The 19,037-nt window shown below is 32.5% G+C and overlaps 2 protein-coding genes, 1 non-coding gene and 1 pseudogene across 4 annotated transcripts; 3 read left to right on the top strand and 1 right to left on the bottom strand.

Annotated features, from left to right (window-relative positions):
- The first annotated feature begins 3,495 nt into the window (after window positions 1-3,495).
- TRNAQ-UUG (transfer RNA glutamine (anticodon UUG)) lies at window positions 3,496-3,567 on the top strand. The gene has a single exon. It is a non-coding gene; the product is annotated as a tRNA-Gln (tRNA).
- A 1,507-nt stretch (window positions 3,568-5,074) lies between these two features.
- On the top strand, window positions 5,075-8,415 carry LOC18605166 (putative protein S-acyltransferase 7; annotated as a pseudogene). The gene is made up of 5 exons (XR_016025454.1): window positions 5,075-5,342; window positions 5,847-6,029; window positions 6,495-6,791; window positions 7,149-7,382; window positions 7,606-8,415. The product of XR_016025454.1 is annotated as a putative protein S-acyltransferase 7 (transcript).
- A 1,161-nt stretch (window positions 8,416-9,576) lies between these two features.
- Window positions 9,577-10,796, bottom strand: TIM8 (translocase inner membrane subunit 8). Its single transcript, XM_018116915.2, has 2 exons — window positions 10,637-10,796; window positions 9,577-9,986 (listed from the first exon to the last, which is right to left on the bottom strand). Exons 1-2 carry the CDS (start codon window positions 10,679-10,681, stop codon window positions 9,798-9,800), a joined length of 234 nt encoding a protein of 77 aa, XP_017972404.2. The 5' UTR covers window positions 10,682-10,796; the 3' UTR covers window positions 9,577-9,797.
- A 6,125-nt stretch (window positions 10,797-16,921) lies between these two features.
- On the top strand, window positions 16,922-18,191 carry LOC18605168 (NAC domain-containing protein 83). Its single transcript, XM_007038020.3, has 3 exons — window positions 16,922-17,141; window positions 17,389-17,675; window positions 17,780-18,191. Exons 1-3 carry the CDS (start codon window positions 16,961-16,963, stop codon window positions 18,059-18,061), a joined length of 750 nt encoding a protein of 249 aa, XP_007038082.2. The 5' UTR covers window positions 16,922-16,960; the 3' UTR covers window positions 18,062-18,191.
- Window positions 18,192-19,037: the final 846 nt, after the last annotated feature.

The following is a 19,037-nucleotide window of genomic DNA, read 5'->3' on the forward strand; positions in this document are numbered from 1 at the left end:
CATGGATTTAAATAACCAAAAAATAAAGTATATATAAAAATATAAATAATAAATAAAAAATAATAAATAAATAACCAAAATTTTTTAAACAATCAATAAACGCGTGCATATAGATACCATTATTTTATACTGTCATTGCATGCCACTCATATTTTGCAAATGGCGCGGGAATCCCGATGATGGGATTTCCCCGAGGAGCTCGTAGAGACGAGTTCTTCCGGGGATATCTCTAGGTGAGGAGAATTTCGAGACTTCACCAAAGCGTTGGGATAGTCTTCGAATAATTTTCCAATAAAAGATTACCGACTCCATCATTTAAAATAAACAAGTCACGACATCATTCTACGCTTGCATCATATGCATACGTAAGACCAAGAGAATAACTCAGTCTGACAATCCAATAAAAATTTTTAATAAAATAGGGATTAAACTAAGAAAAGGCTATATTAAGATAACTTAAGATTAAATGGTACCGTTCGTAGAACGGGCGTCACGGAGGTGCTAACCCTTCTCCGTGCGTAACCGCACTCCCGAACCCATCTCTAAAAAAACGTGGACCAGTTCTCGTTCTTTCGACGGACCTAAAATTAATTTAGGACTTCGTCGATTAAGAATCGGGTTAATAGGTGACCAATCACACCTAGATAAAAAAAGATTGGTGGCGACTCCCACACTTTGCGATTTTAATTTTCGCCTCGCGTCTGGCGGACGGGTTCCCGGACCCGCACGTCACGACACCTACCACACCACGCTCGGCTCCTTCCTCGGTTCAGCTTTCTTTTCTCTCCATCCGCCTAGCCACAACCACGCCTTGCCGGCTGCCTCAGTGTCGCCCCAAACCCCACACCCTTGTTCTTCCGTAGCTGCCAGCCTACCACGCCATGCTCGTCTCCTTCCTTGGTTCAGCTTTCTTTTCTCTCCAACTGCCTAGCCACAACCACAGCCACACCATGCCAGTTGCCTTGGTGTCGCCCCAAGCCCCACGGCCTTGTTATTCCTTAGTTGCCGACCTACCACGCCACGCTTGGCTCCTTCATCGGTTCAGCTTTCTTTTCTCTCCAACCACCTAGCCACAGCGACAGCCACACCCTGCCGGCTACCTCAATGTCGCCTTAAGCCTCATGCTCTTGTTCTTCCCCAATTGAGATTTTGGTATAGGATTTTGTTAAACTAGGTTCATTCTTAATAATTGTTATGCAAACAAGATTTTCTGCTTCAATTAGTGCTGTCTGTTATTGAAAAATGATATTAGTTTATTAAGTGCTTCAGACAGTTTTTTGGAGTTGATGTGTTACTATTGTTGTCTATTAATATCTTAATGATATTAGTATTGTCTGTTACTAAAATATGATACCTAAAGAATTATTCAAACATGCCAATGTCAATGTTGTCATCAGTTTACTCGAGAGTTTTCCATTACCTTATATTACAATTAGTACTTTCAAACTTAATTTTTGGTGAAAATGTTGATTTTTGGTTCCCCAGATGTTTGTTTTTAGTTATTTAAGTTCATGTTTAAGATTTTTGTTTTCATATATTTCTTTTTAAATTTTATTATTTTTATTTTTATTAATTTAATTAGTAGTTAATTTTATGAAATACGTAGACACATATTATTGTATATGTATACGAATTCGAGTATACATTGAGAAATTTTATGAAGAAGATTTTAATAATATGTATACGAAATTCTAATTAGATGTTAGGACTTGAATTTCAATTTTGTAATGTGTTTTTCTTTTATATATTTTACAGTTCGAAATGCGGAATTAAATTTGGTGTTGGAATGAAAACTGATAATTTTTTTTGAAAATTTATTATAAAAATAATAAGTCAAAATATTTCCAACGAAAAATTCTATTGGAAATGTCAAAATATTTTTCCGTTGGAAATAATTTTTCCAACAAAAAAAATTCCAACAGATTTTTCCATTGGAAATAGGATTTCCAAAGGAAATGTCCATTGGAAAATTTTTGTTGGAATTTCCTTTTCCAACGGAATTTTCATTGAAAATTAATTGGAAATTTCCAACGAATTTTTTAAAAAAATTGACAAAATTTCAAATTTACAACGAATTTCCAACGGAAAGTATTACCCATAGAGCTTGTACCGACGAAATTTTCAACGGACTTTTTCGTTGAAAATCCGTTATAAATAAACATTTTCAACGAAAAAAAGTCTATTTTCAACAAAAAATTTCGTTGAAAATAACCAAATTTTTTGTAGTGAACCCTTTTCTTCAAGGTTCTAACGTTAATGAGATTTTAATATAGCAATAGTAGACAATTATCAATTATACCTGAATTATGCATTATATGTCAAATTCTTCTTCTTCTTATTATTATTCATTAAATACAAAATATTTCTTTAATCCTCGTTCTAACACAAATTTCGTGAGTGAATAAACTTAAAATTTTGCTTGCCCTTAATCTTGCACAAATTAAGTGGTATAGACTTCAACTATCTTGCCCAAGCCCAAGGTTGTCTGGTTTTGTTAATGGAGCTTATCAGTTTGGCTACAAAAGGCCGTAAATGAGTTCACAGAATGTGAGAATCAAATAGGAAATAGCTAGCCAGAGCCAAAGAAAATCCATAAGAAAACATAAAAGCTAGCTACAACTTGTGCTTGTAATTGCCTTTCATTTTGTCCTTACCATTACAGGAGGAATCAATGCACAGCCGATGGAGCAAGAACATGATCAGAAGGGATCACTTGGAGTGATAAAATTACCTTGGTATAACTACATATCTAGAATAATTTTGATTTTAAGTGGCATATGGTAAAAGTTGAGAATTGTTCAATTTTTATGTTGCTCTTCGTATGCAATGATGCATTTCATTACCAACCAATATCTTTTTGCCGTCCACGTCTCAAAGTTCTCACAATTTCAACAGGCACACCACATTGCTACCTTGCCATAAACAGGCTCTTGCTTAATTATTGTTAAACTAAGAAAATTTAATGATTTTAGGACGCTTGAAAGAAAATGTTGTATTAGGTAGTTGTGGTAGGTGCAGGGATAATGAAAACAATTAGCCAGCCATCTTTCTTGTTTTCTTGATTGATTATTGCCCACTAACATTTTGAGGTTGCTTTTTATTGTGGGGGGGGTTTAATGTATATATAATAATAAGTAATAAACCTAAATTCTAGAGATTCTTGAATATTATTTTGAGAGAAATTAATATGTATATTTGTAGATAGTAATGTGTGTTGGTATGATGTATTTATAGAAAGCCATTTCTACAATTAGTGCCTGATCATTAATTAATTGTCATAATGTGAGTTCAACTTTTCCACGTGTTATTGAGAAAATGACGGCCAACTTCTCCACTTAGGTTGCTTTGGAAAAAGAAGTAGCTCTCCGATTTTTATGAAGTACCGGACATTTTTTTTTTTTTGTTCCAAATTGTAGGTGTGTATTGAATATTACTCTGTTAAGCATTACTTATAATTTCTGATTGGAAGCTATATGAGCCCCATCACCATCAACGGGTTCCATGGTGTAGTGGTTAGCACTCTGGACTTTGAATCCAGCGACCTGGGTTCGACTCCCGGTGGGACCTGTGCAATTCTCCTTTTCAAGTTCTCAAAGAGTACTGGACCAGGGTTCCAGTAATGGATCTCATTTGCCTCTTTTTTATGGCCCAGAAAGGTAAAACATTTGCCCAGTTCAAGGCCCAATCATGCGAGAAGTTCAACTTATGGTCCACTCCTTAATAGAATCCGTACTCTCTTTTTTGATAAAAGAATCTGTGCTCTCTTGAGCTTGCCAGCCAACCCTTGCAACACCTCGTTGCTGGCCATAAAATGCCCACCAACTGTTTTCCATTGATTTCTTAAGTTCGGAGATTCATTTAGATTAGTTACATAATAAAAGATATACAATGATTTTTTTTTATTTCATATGTCCTTAATTTGAAAATTCAAAGTTGTAATCATTGGGTACTTTCCCACCTTTTCACATGTTGTACGAAAACATTCGGCTAACAAAAGCATTAATCATATCAGTTTTTTTTTATCTATTAATCATATCAAATTAAGTACGGATTAAGTAATGGTATTGAAAAACTCGTTATCGAACGCATAATTTTAGTTTGCAAAATTTTATATCTTACTTGTTGAAATATTTATATTACTAAACATTTTTATTGATTTAATTTTGATGAATGCAAAACACAAAGTTTACTTTAATCTAATTTTGTTATGGCTTTTGAGCGGGTCGTGCTCCTAAATTACCAACTAGTACTAAGTTATGGTTTGACTAAAATTGAAGCCACTTATACGAGTCAGAGCTGAGTAATTCAAAGTTAGCAAGTATCCTACCTATTACCATAGCCATAGGTATTGGTACTGGGATTGTACCTGTCAGCTCTCATTTCTTAGTATGAATATTGTGGGATAATATGTGGATTCCATATTTGTATAGATTCTCCCCCTTTGTTGAACTTGCTACCTCTACCTGTCTTGTTCCCTAAGGTCAACGGTATATTTTATAACACAGACAAAAACTTATTACTCTTAGAATACACAAATGAAAAAAAAAGAAAAAGAAAATAAAATATGTCATCATTCTGTGTTCGAATTTGTTGCTTAGAATGCCAAAGCCGTAATCATGCCTTGGTGCAAGTGGCATCGAATCCTCCCCTTGGGTGGGCCTTGACTCCCTACCATCAGTTTCCCTCCCTTAATTGTTTCCATTTTTTTCAAAGAAAAGAATATTGCTTTTTTATTTAGTAAAAAGAGGGACCCATTATTAAGGCCACGTCATGAAGCACGGGGGAGAATCATTGGAATCAGCCGCGGGACAGTAACTGACCCTGTCGGAAACAGGAATTTACGTACAGTATCCATCAATCTTAATCTGCGCTTGTGTTTTTTTAATTGTGATGGCACTAGCTAAATAAAATGAATTTTTGAAGCAATTTTGAAATTGTTGACTGGCTCGACGGTGGACCATTATTAGCCAACTAGACGGCGGTGGCTGATTGGCTAAGTTATAGGGGGAGAGAGACGATCATGAAAGTAGAGAAAAGTCAATGCCTACTGCTGCCTCCAATATCAAAATAAATAATAAAGTAAGAAAGTGAGAAGGAGAACCCACAAAAAAGAGCCGCCTTTTCTCATTTCCTGGCTGCTTTAGCCAAAAAAACGAACTTGTTTTTTCACTACTAATAATTCTTCAATTCTCTGTACCCAATTGTGAGAGAGAAAAGTAAAAAAAAAAAGATTGAATTTTTAGAAGATGAATGGTTTGCAGCCTCCTCCACCAGATTTGGCCAATGAAGCCAACCATGGTGATGGTTTCATTCAAACTTATAAAGCTTGGAAGGGCAGCAATGTAAGCAAAAAGGCTTCTTTTCTTTTATCTGTTTTTTGTTTGGATTGTTGATCCAAGATCTGAATCTTAGGGTTTATTTGATGGGGTTCAGAAGTGTATGCTTATGGGTTTTTGTTTCTGTAGTATGGGAAAGTTTTCGTTTGTAATTAAAAAAATGGTGTTTGGCTTATTGGGTCATTTTCGTTTTAGGTTTTTGTTGCTTTAATGCTGGTCCAATTATCTTGGGAGTTCAACAGGTTGATTAACATTTGCCAATAGGTGAATAGGGATCAGTTTGCTAGTGAGGGAATTGATTAAGCCTGACCTGTATCTGTAGTTCAATTTGGTGAATTAATTGAGATGTTGTAGTCTGACCCAACTTTAAGCATATGGAAGATCACTTAAATCACAGTCTAAATCGATTTTGTGAAAAGAATTGTGGGAGAATTGACCTGTAATATTAGTAATGCATTTTTTGTATCTATGGTTATGCCAATAATTTCTGGGTGCTCTTTCTTTTTGCAGGTATTTGTTTTGGGGGGAAGGCTTATATTTGGACCTGATGTGAGATCCCTTTTCTTCACCATCTTCTTAATTGCTGCTCCTGTTGCTGTCTTCTGTGTCTTTGTAGCAAGAAAGTTGATGGATGATTTTCCTCATCACTTGGGAGTTTCCATAATGGCTGTTGCTGTGGCTCTCACTTTATGTGTGAGTTCCTTTCCCTCCTGAAACCATTATTTTTATCAGGCATGCTTCTTGTCACTGATGTTCTGCATCTGCCCATCCTTTCAGTATTATTTAAGGTGATTTTACTATCTTCTCCAAGTCTGTAAAAGTGATATTAAAAGTCAGTGCTAGCTTGCCTGTGAATATGAATTCTACCATCGTATGACAGATATCATGAATCATTTGGAGTTGCTATTAAATATTGTATACATTTGGAGTGCTTTCCTCTAGTTTTCAGATCGACATTCAATTTTATTCTCTTTATATATAATATGTGGAAGAATTACATAAGTAAGAAGTTCATTTTGTCTTTTCAATTCATATTTTGATCTTCAAACTTTTTCCGCGACAATTGGTTTTATTAATTAATGTAAAGAATAAAGTGCTGAAATAAATTTCATAATCACTGCAAATCTAATGAATAATGGATGCACTTTGTTTCCCCAGGATATAGTTCTTCTTCTCCTAACCTCAGGAAGAGATCCTGGTATAATTCCACGAAACTCTCACCCTCCTGAGCCAGAAGGTTATGAAGGAATTTCTGAATTTCGGCCTGGCCAAACTCCACCATTACGTTTACCCCGTACGAAGGATGTGGTTGTCAATGGTATAAGTGTAAAGATCAAGTATTGTGATACTTGTATGCTGTATAGACCTCCCCGATGTTCCCATTGTTCAATATGCAATAATTGTGTGGACAGATTTGACCACCACTGCCCTTGGGTTGGTCAGTGTATTGGACTGGTAATACAAATTGTTTTACATTATATTTTCTGCTCTCTTCATCCAAACTTGTGGTAACAGCAGTGCTATGTTTTTCCAAAACATTTTTTGGTCTATTTGTTTATTTCTTTCTCTATCTGTTAAAAGCCCTTCCTCTTCCAGTCATTTTGATATGTGCTATTGGCTTTTCCCAGCATGTTCTAGAAGGGCCAATTCTGTGGTGAATAGCGATAGAGATTCTTTGCACCTTAAGAATAGTTCAAGCTAATTATCAAAAAGAAAAAGAATAGTTCAATTTTAGCTAGTACTTGCTTCATACATTCACATGGGAGATGTATGAAGATGATGTCTCTGAATTCCTTTTCTTGGTTGGTGCAGCGGAATTACAGGTTCTTCTTCATGTTTGTCTTCTCTGCAACTCTTCTTTGCTTATATGTGCATGGATTTTGCTGGGTGTATATCAGGAGAATCATGGATGGCGAGGAGACAACAATATGGAAAGCAATGACTAAAACTCCTGCCTCCATTGTGCTACTAGTCTACACCTTCATTTCAGTCTGGTTTGTTGGTGGACTAACTGTCTTCCATTTGTATCTAATCAGTACAAACCAGGTAACATTTTTGCTGGGTCATTATAGCTTTGTGATGATAGCTAATTCTGGCACTTTGAATCTGCGTAGACTTGCATTATTTTTCTGGCAAATGAGGGAGACTACTTCCTCACATGTGACATGTAGTGATAAATTTATGCTTGAATCTTTTATTCTTTTTTTCTTAAGTGTTCTGTTTCTTCTTATGCTTCTAACAGCAGAGCTTCTTTTCCGTTCTTTGGCAGTCTACTTACGAAAACTTTAGATACCGGTATGATTGTCGTGAGAATCCATATAACAAAGGGGTAATTGAGAACTTCACGGAGATATTCTGCACCAGTATTCCTCCATCCAAGACAAATTTCAGGGCAAAGATTCCAAAAGAACCTGCAATCTCACCTAGAACAGTGAGTGGAGGTTTCATCAGTCCAAACAAGGGGAAAGCCGTTGGTGACATAGAAATGGGGAGGAAGCCAGTTTGGGATGAAGCTTTAGGAGAGGCAGGTGATCATGAAGGACAACTTAGTGGTGATGGTATGGACAAAGACAGTGGATTGCCTGATGTGTCTCCCGACTTAAGCAGGATCCTTCCCCCAGAGAGCATAGAGGGACGTGGTGTCATGAATCATCCTAGGCGTTCTAGTTGGGGAAGAAATAGTGAAAAATGGGAAATATCACCTGAGATTCTTCCTTTATCCAGAGTTGGAGAGTCGAAGAGGATGAATGGTAGGAGCAATGCTGAATCCACGAATGGGAATCAACAATTTGAAACAAAATCCTGAAATGTAAATTAAACAGGAGGAAAATATTATAAAAGGTTCCTTTTTTTTTTTTTTCGTTTTTGTCTCTGAAAGAAGACGAAAATGAAAAAGAAGGGGAAAACGTGGTGTGGGTTTGGGTGGGATGTTGATTGGAGACTAATGCTTTTAGGTTGTTAATCTTTCAATTTGCTAAACTGTGTTTGTAGTGTGCCATTTGTTTTGTTAACACGAGTTTCTGGGGCAGTTTTATTCCTCCCCTAAGAAAGAAGAATCCCTGCACGAGTTTTTCTTTTATCCCCATTTCTATGTTTTCCTCTCTTTTGGGCTTGCAATATTCAGCCACGGCTTGTTGCTTTTCTTTTTCTGGCTACATAAGGCTTTACCTATACAAGGATCGTTGCTATACGTACAATTGATTAACAAAGATACATGCTTCACTCCTTGCATTAGGAAGTGGCTGCGGTGACCGTGATTTGTGAAAGCCCTTACAAACCTGCTGAGGATTCTCAAATCAGCAGTAAAATTATGCTTAAATCGATGTTGCTCGTGGTTTTACGACAGAACCATGGGGATGTCACTCAGGGTGGGGGTTAATTCTTGCTAAATCCTTGAGTTTATAGCCTCTTGTTGAGGTACTTGATGCTACAAAAGAAGGAAAGTGCTGCCAGTCATTGACCTGGCGTTTAGCAGTAGTAGTTAAAGTAGACCTTACATTGGCAAAAATGCACACGAATAACTGTTCCTGGAACCTACCTGTTTATAGACATCATCGGTAATTAAGCCATTGCTACAGCCTCAAGGGGTTTTCAGGATTCACAATACCACCCAAACCTTGATAGATTCACAACAACGCCCAAACCTTGGATAAGTTTTAGAGCAAATTCTGCTTACATTCTGTGATTTGAACTTTCCTCACATAACAATTTGTGGTTTGTTTTCTCATTTAGCATATTTGTAGATATCTACTAATTTTCTACTTTTTTTTTTTTTTCAATAAGCACCCCGTAAATAATTTTATTTTTGCAAGATGCTAAGCTGTTAATCAAAATCAACTTATTTGTTCACATTGAAAAGTATTTTGTAATTTTACTAGACAATTAACAGCTTAAACTTTTATGAAAATATAAGTTATCTACAATATAGTAATTGAAAATATATATATATATATATATATATATATATATATGTATATATCCACAAAGTACCATATGAGAAAAGTCAAAATTAAAAAAAATATAAGTGAAATTTACCTTTAATCTTAAGAACCAAATAAGCACTTGCATGAGCCCTTGGCGCTTACTATTGACTAATTATCACCATACCCTGGCGCTATAGGCACCCTGGCATGAAAACTAGTAATATTGGCAGAATAAAATGCTTTTAGATTGATCAGTCATCATTAACAACAACCGTCTGGCTCCAAGCATGCTAAAAGAATTGCAAAGACCAAGAGCCTGATGCCAAAGCATATATTATTTTCTAATCAAATGAAACTCAAATGATTGACTTGTAGAATACTCAACTTACAAAAGCCTTCCTGGTATAGGAGTTTTAACAGAATTAAAACGAGTATCGGTTAAAAAAAATACAGCAAATTTTCAGTCAATAATTAACTGTTGAGATGCAAGGAAAGGTCACAGCTTGTAACCAGGACTGCAGGCAACGTCTCCTTAAGCTTACTGCATGGACTGAAAGCGTTTCATGATGATAAGGCTCATATCCATGTATCGCTGAGCACAATGAGAAAGGCAAGCTGATTCACTCGAGCTGAATTTGCTCCCAGGAGTACTTGTGATACACTTGTCCCAGCACACACTGGTAAGCTTTGCCACCATTTCATTTACCATGGCTTTTTCCTTCTCTTGCTGCATAGCCACAACAAAGTAATCAGGAACCAAAAGATGCAAAGATTCTAAGCTTCTCAAGGTGATGGAAAGGCCACATACTACTATTACAATAACAATAATTGAAGCGAAGGTTGTCAAATATATAACCAAAGATCCTCTCATTTATTTTTCTCGGTTTCTTTAAATGCTCCTTGCTGTGCTATATGCTAAACTCTCATTCACACAACATATTGGTATATAACAATAACATTAGTACAAAATCTCCCACTGCAATTTAAATGGTTCGACCTAGACAATCATACACACAGTTATGATACAAAATGCTGAAATTATTCTATAAAATGGATAAAAAAGAGAAAACCTTTTACCAAAAAAGGGAATTCTTCAGACTATTAACTTCTGATAGAGAATTTGTAACTAGAAACATCTTTTAAAGCAAAGGAATGGGATGAACCCATTAGCCTAATTTACCACCATGATTTTGTTTCAAACTTTCTTTGATCCTAAAGACTCTACACAGGAAAAACGCAAAAGCCTAACAGTGTACCACCCATCAACTCGTCAAACCAAAAGAAGTGAATGCACGATGAATGAATAAAATCCAGAGCAATTTACAGATTGCTACTTGTTTATATTCTCAGAAATGAAGCAAAAGAGAGAAAGCATACATTGAGGAATCGTTGCAATTCAGCAGAGTTGAGAGATGGATCCATTTGGAGAAGATTGAATCTTAGCACTGCTTCGCAAATGGCAGCGAAAACAAAGTCTAAAACCCTCTTTCAACCCCCAAAAACTTATTATCGAAGTCCCACCCCCCCAAACAAAAACCCTAAGGCAACCCTGCCCTTACAAAACGCAGAGCAGAGGAGCAAGAAAATCATAGCAAGGCACACCAAAGGACCATAAGGCCCCAGCATACCTACGGTAAAAAAGATGGATTGGACTATTGGATGACCAGTTTAGGGCCATCAATCCTTCATCATGGGCTAGGTTTTTTCTTCTTTGAGCCCAAACAACGGTTACCCTATTGCAGAATTAAAATTTCTATTCAAGGACAATACTAGCACGTTTGGTTCAAAAAATAAATATGAATGAAAAAAAATAATTATTACGTGATAATAGAATAAGATAAAAATAAAATAAAATATGTATTACGTAATTTAGTATGACGAATGAAATAGAGAATGAATGATTATTATGATTTATTGCAGTGTTTGGTTGATAACAATAATTTTAGAATAAGAAAGAAATAAAAATAAAAAGATAAAAATACCCCTTATTATATATATGATTATTTTATTTTATTTTATTTTTAAATATTAATATTTTATTTATAATCTAATCATTAACATTATAAAATACTAATATTTTATTTATAATTTAAATGTTATTATGATTATTTATTTTTAAATTATTTTATTTTTAAACATTAATAATGTATAATTTATTTAAAATATTAAAAATTGATAGTTTAGATATTAATATTTTATTTATACTTTAATCATTAATATTAAATGTTATTATGATTATCTATTTTTATTTTATTTTATTTTTAAATATTAATAATTTATATTTTATTTATAATATTAATAATATATCATTGAAATATTAATATTTTATTTATAAAGGAATGATTAATTTTTTAAATATAAATATTTTATTTATAATTTAAATTTTATTATGATTATTTATTTTTATTAAATTTTATCTTTTAAATATTAATCATTTATATTTTTTTAAATATTAATAGTTGATTATTTAAGTATTAATATTTTATTTATAATTTAATTATTAATATTATAAAATACTACTATTTTATTTATAATTTAAATGTTATTATGATTATTTGTTTTTATTTTATTTTTTAAATATTAATAATTTATAATTGATTGAAAATATTAATAATTGGTAATTTAATTTATAATTTAAATATTATTTTGATTAAAATATTAATACTTTTAATTAATTTTTAAATTCAAAATATTTTATAATATATAATTAATAACTTAACCTTTTTATTATAATAAGATTTATTTTTCTCTATTTGTATTTTTCATTTTTAATTTAAATTTCACTTAATAATTTAAAAAATAATATTTTAAAATATTAATTTTTTATTTATAATTTAAAAATATGAAAATATTAATATTTTTTAATTTAAATTTAAAATATTAATTTTATAAGTTTAAATCTGTAATTTTTAAAAATAAATAAAGATATTTTAATTCAAAATATTTAAATTTTATTTTTATAGGTGTGGAATAGCTAATACCATAAGAGAATGTGGTATTAGCTATTCCAAGCTTTTACCCAATTTTAAAGAATAGTCATTCCTTTTGAAATGGCTATTCCTTCTCCAAGAGTAAACCATATAAGAGAATAAAATTTTGTAAAGAATAGAGGGAGAATGGCTTAATCATTCTCTTAATCAAACATAAACCATTTCCCCAACCAAACATGACCTACCACTCTTATTAAAGGTTTTGCGTGATGAAAGCAGGTCGTAAAAATCATGCAACTTTTGTTGCTGTGGTCGAGTCGAGCAGTAATGAGTTTCGATGGCTATCTTTAATGTAAAGTAGGGAGGGAGGGGGCTGAGTTCCTGATCTTCGGAATCAACATTGCGTGGAAAGAACAAAAGGAACATCTTCACTATGAAGAAAAGCACCAAAGTCCACGTCCATCATGGGAAACCTTGTGCTTTGACAATTTTGCTTTTGTTATCCCAATAAAGCATAACTTTCTGTTCGTTTATTTTTCCAACTCAACGAATCTTCAAACCAAAGATACAAAGTTTCCCCCCAAAACAACTTTGGTACTAGTATTTCATTTTTCTCAATTCAACAAATTAGTAGGATAATTTATCTTGGAGCTGTGACAAATTTCTATTTTATATCTCCACATTTTTATGTACTTTTTTTAAAAAAAAAAAAATTCAAATCCTAACTCAAGTCAATGATTGTTAAAATTTATATAAAAATTTAAGTTAATTATTACTAATAACTTGAATTTAAATTTATGAAAATCATATGATTTAAATTTCAAAAAATTACATTACGTGAACCTTATAAAAATGACTTGCTTTACTAATTTTGGTCTTGTAGGTTTTGGTGAGATCTTAATTTCAAGTAAGTCTTATTTGTAATTTGATTTGTAGTCCTATGATAGTGTATTTTAATTCAGATGTAAATGTGATTATTAAAATTGATATAAAAATTTGAATTAATTATTACTAATAATTTGAATTTAATTTTTTGACAATCACGTGATTTAATGAAGTGAACAGAGCATCAGTTAAAAAATAAAAATAAAGCTTTGCTCTGCTCCTAATTAATTAAACATATTCCTAAGTACATATGTTAAAGGAAAGCCGCATACCATTTTTAATCTGTTCATATAATTCAAATTAGGCCACCCTGGAAAAGTTGAAAAGCTTAAAATGCTGACCATGGAGTTGATATTTTTTACAACAAAAAGATGGCTGAAAGCCTGACCGAACCACTAAAGAAGAGAAGGCGGAGAGATTAAAAAGAAGAAAATATAAAGAAATATAGAGACCACTGCAGTTTGAAACTTACACATTAAGTAACTATTTTAATCTCACCTGCTGCCCTGCCATTGGTGTGTGCCATGGATATTAATTATTAGCACACAGCAATAATGTTTGGAACTTGTCAATTCAAATTATACCCAGGAAGCGACCTGGATGAAATTAAGACCTCGCAAAAAAACATGACCAAAATAACTTTCCCATTCACAAAGGGCGGGTCTTTCCTTGCATATTTTTTCTTTTGGCATGTAATTTTAGTATAAATTTAAATTTTTGAATAAAGATAATAAAAAATAATTATATTATATATATAGATATTAAGTTTTATATTTATAATAATAATAAAATTAAAATTTGAGGAGTGATGACCGTCACCTCTGTGGCTCGGCCTCTACATGTAAATCAATTAATTATGGATTTCACTTTCTTATATGATAATTAATATTTGCACGGAAAAAAACAAACTATATGTTTGGAAATAGGCCAAACATATATAAAGTTAATATTTCATTATTTAATAAAAAATAATGATTCAAAGGACAAATCTGGTCTGCTTTAAAAATGAGAGGCCAATAGATCCCGACCCGAGCTCTTGTCCAGCTTGGCCATGGGCACCTCTTGATCTTATGATAGGATTGCAATTATTTGATTAATATATATTGAAAATTATTAAGTATATATATATATATATATATATATATATATAGATGTAAAATTAATCATTTGCTATTTATCAAAGAACTAAAATATAATTAATAATGTTCACTCTGAAATTTTATCAAATAGTTGCCCCCATCTCAATTATTAACTATGTATGTATTTCACAGGGTAAGATAGACTATGGGGTATTAGTGAAAAAACTATGTATCAGGTTTTGCTCTGCAATAATATATATATATATATTTGAAAATTCACAGTTAATAAAATATTGTTTAGTGTTTAAAAAGGTGAAACCTCCATGACATCATTAAATTATACAGGAGTCGTGTACTCAAAGAACATTCTAGCAAACTTAAAATGAGATAAATAACACAGCAATTGTAAGTAATAGTTTTGACGATTGCTATAGAGGGCATAATATAACTATTAAAATCTAAGATTTCATTTTTTTTTTTAAGTTTTAGGTTCGTATTTTAGGAGGAATTTATTAACGAGAGAAGGTTTATCTCTTTTTAATTAAAAATCTCAATAAATTTTTACATGAGCATTAAATTACACAAATGACAATTTTTGTGAAGAAAAAAAGATATATAGAATTATCAATGTGAGAATAAAGAATACAAATCAAGGTTTCAAAAAGATCAGATATATTGTTGCAAATTAATTCATAATTTCAAAAAAGTATAATTCATATTGCATACTGAAATCATTGAATAATCAAAATTTTAGTTTCGATAAAATCAAAGTTATTTGTGTGTTGCAGGATCAATCTTGTTATGCAAGGCAATTGTTAATTTGTTTATCATTAAGAAATCATTCAAGAGATAAAGCTAGTGTAATTTAGCTAGGCAATGGATGGTCCAATGACGTTAATGTTATAAGTCTTTTTAAGTTAAAAAAATAATTTGAATTTTACTCTTTAGATAAAAAATTATGCATTAATCAATAAATTAAATATTTGAATGTCATTAATATCATAAATTTATTTAAATTAATTTTTTTATTAAGAAATCGTGAGAAAATAATGAGTGATTGTTTCCAACTTATATCCAACTGGATCTTAAACAGAGATGGGGGGCCATGCTATCAAATTTAGGTGGGACCAAAAAGTGTGAATTTGCATCACAATGGTAAAAATGCCATTGGAGAGCAGCCCTCTTGTCAGCCCCAAGCTTCACCCCTGCCAAAGGTAGGGCGTCCTTAACCTTTTTCTCTTTTTGGTTAATAGTAATAGGGTAGGTGTAGTACCACATATTTCGCTGTAAACTTCGTCCATGTAACCCTTATCTACAAAGATGCCAACGTATTGAATTCGTCTACCCTTAGCTTAACCTCTTGGTTTGTTTTCTATCCCATGTTCAAACGTTTAATTCAGCAATTTCCCTTTAGCTTCAATTAATCACAAAATGCAGTTAATGTTTGACTTGTTTTATTACATTTTTTTCGTCCTATGACATTGTCAATATTACCCTAAATTAATTGTATCTTAATAATCGAAACATGAAAAAAAAAAAAAAAAAACAACCAATTTGGCTTTTACTTTTCTTTAATTTTAATCTGTAAATGGTCGATTATCAACGTTGACACACCTATGGAATCCTCCTCTCTCTTGTTATCCTCTTTTGCCTTTTTATCTTTCGCTCTCTCTTTTTCAAACCCTTCGTTTCTTCCTCCCATCTCACAAATCTATTCGTCTTTTTATCTCTTCTTCGTCACAGTAAGATTGCAAGTACGAATAAAACTAAACTCAATTTAACTTCTAAAAAAATAAAACTAAACTCAAGATGCTCCGAATCTTGATTTGATGTTTTTCTTTAATTCCCGACTACACAACCCACTCACGCAAAGTAAGATATGTAGTTCTCTCTGTCACTCGTGTACACATACTTTATATTGATTTTTAACAAGGGAAAAAAATAATCTTTTAAACTTTTTAAAAAATTATAATTTTGCATGAATACTTGAATGCATATCTTTTTTGTTATTTTACGATAATCATTTAAAGACGAAAGATCCATTTATATGTAAAATTAATTAAATTTTATATCCTCTGGTGTTTTGTAATATAATTTACATTTTGTTATTCTAACTATTAGAAATCATGCTCAATTCATGTAAATCATGAATGTTAAATTTTAAATTAATTTAAAATATTTAACTATTTGTTTGGTAATAATAAAATTTCAATCCTTAAATATATGTATTAAATTTTCAATCAATATGATATGAATATAAATATCAATTTAACTTAAAATTTTACATATATGACAGGTGCAAGTAAATATGCGACAAAATTTCTTAGAATATTGATCATGATATAAAATTTAATTAATTTTACCTTAATATAGTTTGATCTCTTCTGGTTATTGATATTTGATAAAGCAAGCAAATCTCTTTGTTACCTGCAAGCAAACAAAATAGTAAAAGCAACAATTATAAAGAAATAATTATTTTAAAGGAGGGGGCGCCAGCACCGTTACAGTAAAAAGCATGGATGGTTAATAGCACTTAAAAGATATTATAATAGATTATTTGTTACCTGCAATCTCTTTTAAGTTTCCATCAAAAAACGAAAATCTCTTCATGAAAGTTTATTTGTTTAATTAATTATTCATTAATTTGATTGGATATACTTTAAGAATCCGTCATAGCGGCCCCTAATACGAGTGACCGATTTCTTTCTTCTTTTGCCCCTATAAATACTTTAGAGGGCATTTCCTTGACTTTTGCCTCATCAACTGATCTCAAGTCTCAGCCTTTCAGGGAGAAAGACATTATCAGAATGAACAAGCTCAATTTTGTTAGAGAGGGAATGACCAAATTGCCGCCTGGCTTCCGTTTCCAGCCAACAGATGAAGAGCTTGTTTTTCAGTATTTGAAATGCAAGGTCTTTTCCTTCCCTTTGCCTGCTTCAATCATTCCCGAGATCAATGTTTGCAAGTATGATCCCTGGGATTTGCCAGGTTAGTAGAAATTTGTTCTGAACCGGTAGACTTTTTGTTTAATATTAGCTCTTGCTGGCATGCATTGTCACTGCAAAGTTGCAACTTAAACTAGGGATATGGTTAAGAAATAATATTATCTGTATATAGTATACGCATATGGATTTATGGATTACGGTTTTGGAGTAGGAGATACCTGGTTCATAATTGGGCTGCAAAATGGGCTAGTTTTGTAAAGTTTTAATGATCCCTACTTATTTCTCTCTAGGTGAGTCGGAGCAAGAGAGGTATTTTTTCAGCAGTAAAGAAGCCAAGTATAGAATCGGGAACCGAATCAACAGAGCGACTGCTTCTGGTTATTGGAAGGCAACCGGCTTAGATAAACAAATTACATCGAGGAGATATCAAATAGCAGGGATGAGAAAAACTCTAGTTTTTCACATGGGGAAGCCTCCTCATGGGTCTAGAACTGATTGGATCATGCATGAATATCGTCTAGTTACTGTAGCAAGCAAAGATTGCAACTCTCCACTGTCAAAGAACCCAATAATCCAGGCAAGTATAGATATATTTATACCCTCGCTAGCTGCATGTATTCAATTCTGAATAATTAATGTTGTTTTCCAGTTTTTGACATAATTTAATTCGATATTCCGCAGAATTATTTAAATCATCATATGGAAAAGTGGGTTGTCTGTCGTATATTTTTGAAGAAAAGAAGTGAGGACGAGACTATTCAGAGTTTTTGCAACAATAACCACGAGGAGAAAAAATATATGGCAGTTCCTCATGAGCCTAAATTCTTTTATTTTATGAGAGAAAAAACTGGAATAACTCCTGCGTCTTCTTCCTCATCTTCTTCAAGTTCGAGCAGTATCACAGAGGTTTCTTCAAGTGGAGCAGACCTTGAAGAAAGCAGTAGCCACAATATTGTGCGTTGAACTTGTTGAGCACAGAGCGCTAATTAAGCAGGTGTTAATCCTTCCCTGCTTGCAGTTGGTTAATTATATATCTTGTCTAGCTTTCCCTTTTGTTTTGCTGTTGATATAATAGTAGTTTATTGTTATTTAACCAAGTAGTCATGCAACTCTATTGCAGCCGTATTGACTTCTGAAAAAATTCCATATGTTTATATAATATATATTGATCTTGAACAAGAAGGAGAAATTAGTCCTTCCAAACAACCTTTTATGAAAAGGCATATCATTTTCCCAGAGAAAACGAAATGAGAAGGGAATAAAAAGAAGCATAGCGTACGTCAACTTTGCGCAAAAGAAAAAAAAAATCTTTGGGCCAAAGCACCAGTAAATAAAAAGAAAGAATATCTGCACATGGGATTCACTTGATCGGCTTTTTCCCTGGTCCTGTGTAAAGTGGAATGTCTTAGAAAGAACAAATGCCCATCAACCCTTTTGCACTTCTTTACTTGTGAAAGTGGATTCGGAGCCCAAAAGTACCGGGTTCAGGTTAATTTATAGTAAAATTAATGTAGTCCCATATGTATATATATATACAAACACATCACTTGTAAGTGAAGAAATCGGTTTATGAAATAATATTAATTTAGATATTGCCTTCATAGAGTGGAAGTGAGAGGGAGGGTGTAAAGAACATTTTTTTAAATATTATATATATTATGCATATCGAAAATGTAATTAAAAATATTTACATTATCTTATGCACCATGCATTCTGACTTTTCATTGTCAAGAACTGTTGACTTACGCACCATTTTGTTGTAAATTTGCATTATCTTAATTGCTTGCAATTATGCACCAAGAGATCACTCTCAAATCTTGTATCAACTATTGAAAGTTGCACAACCAATCAAGATAATCAAAATCAGAACCAGCAGTAGTAGTGAAAAGAATAATGCATGGAGGGTAGCCAAGTTCAACCCTCGATTTATAATTTGCAA

The sequence above is a fragment of the Theobroma cacao genome, chromosome 3 (assembly GCF_053813885.1).
Source record: "Theobroma cacao isolate CCN51 chromosome 3, ASM5381388v1, whole genome shotgun sequence".
Taxonomy (NCBI): Eukaryota; Viridiplantae; Streptophyta; class Magnoliopsida; order Malvales; family Malvaceae; genus Theobroma; species Theobroma cacao.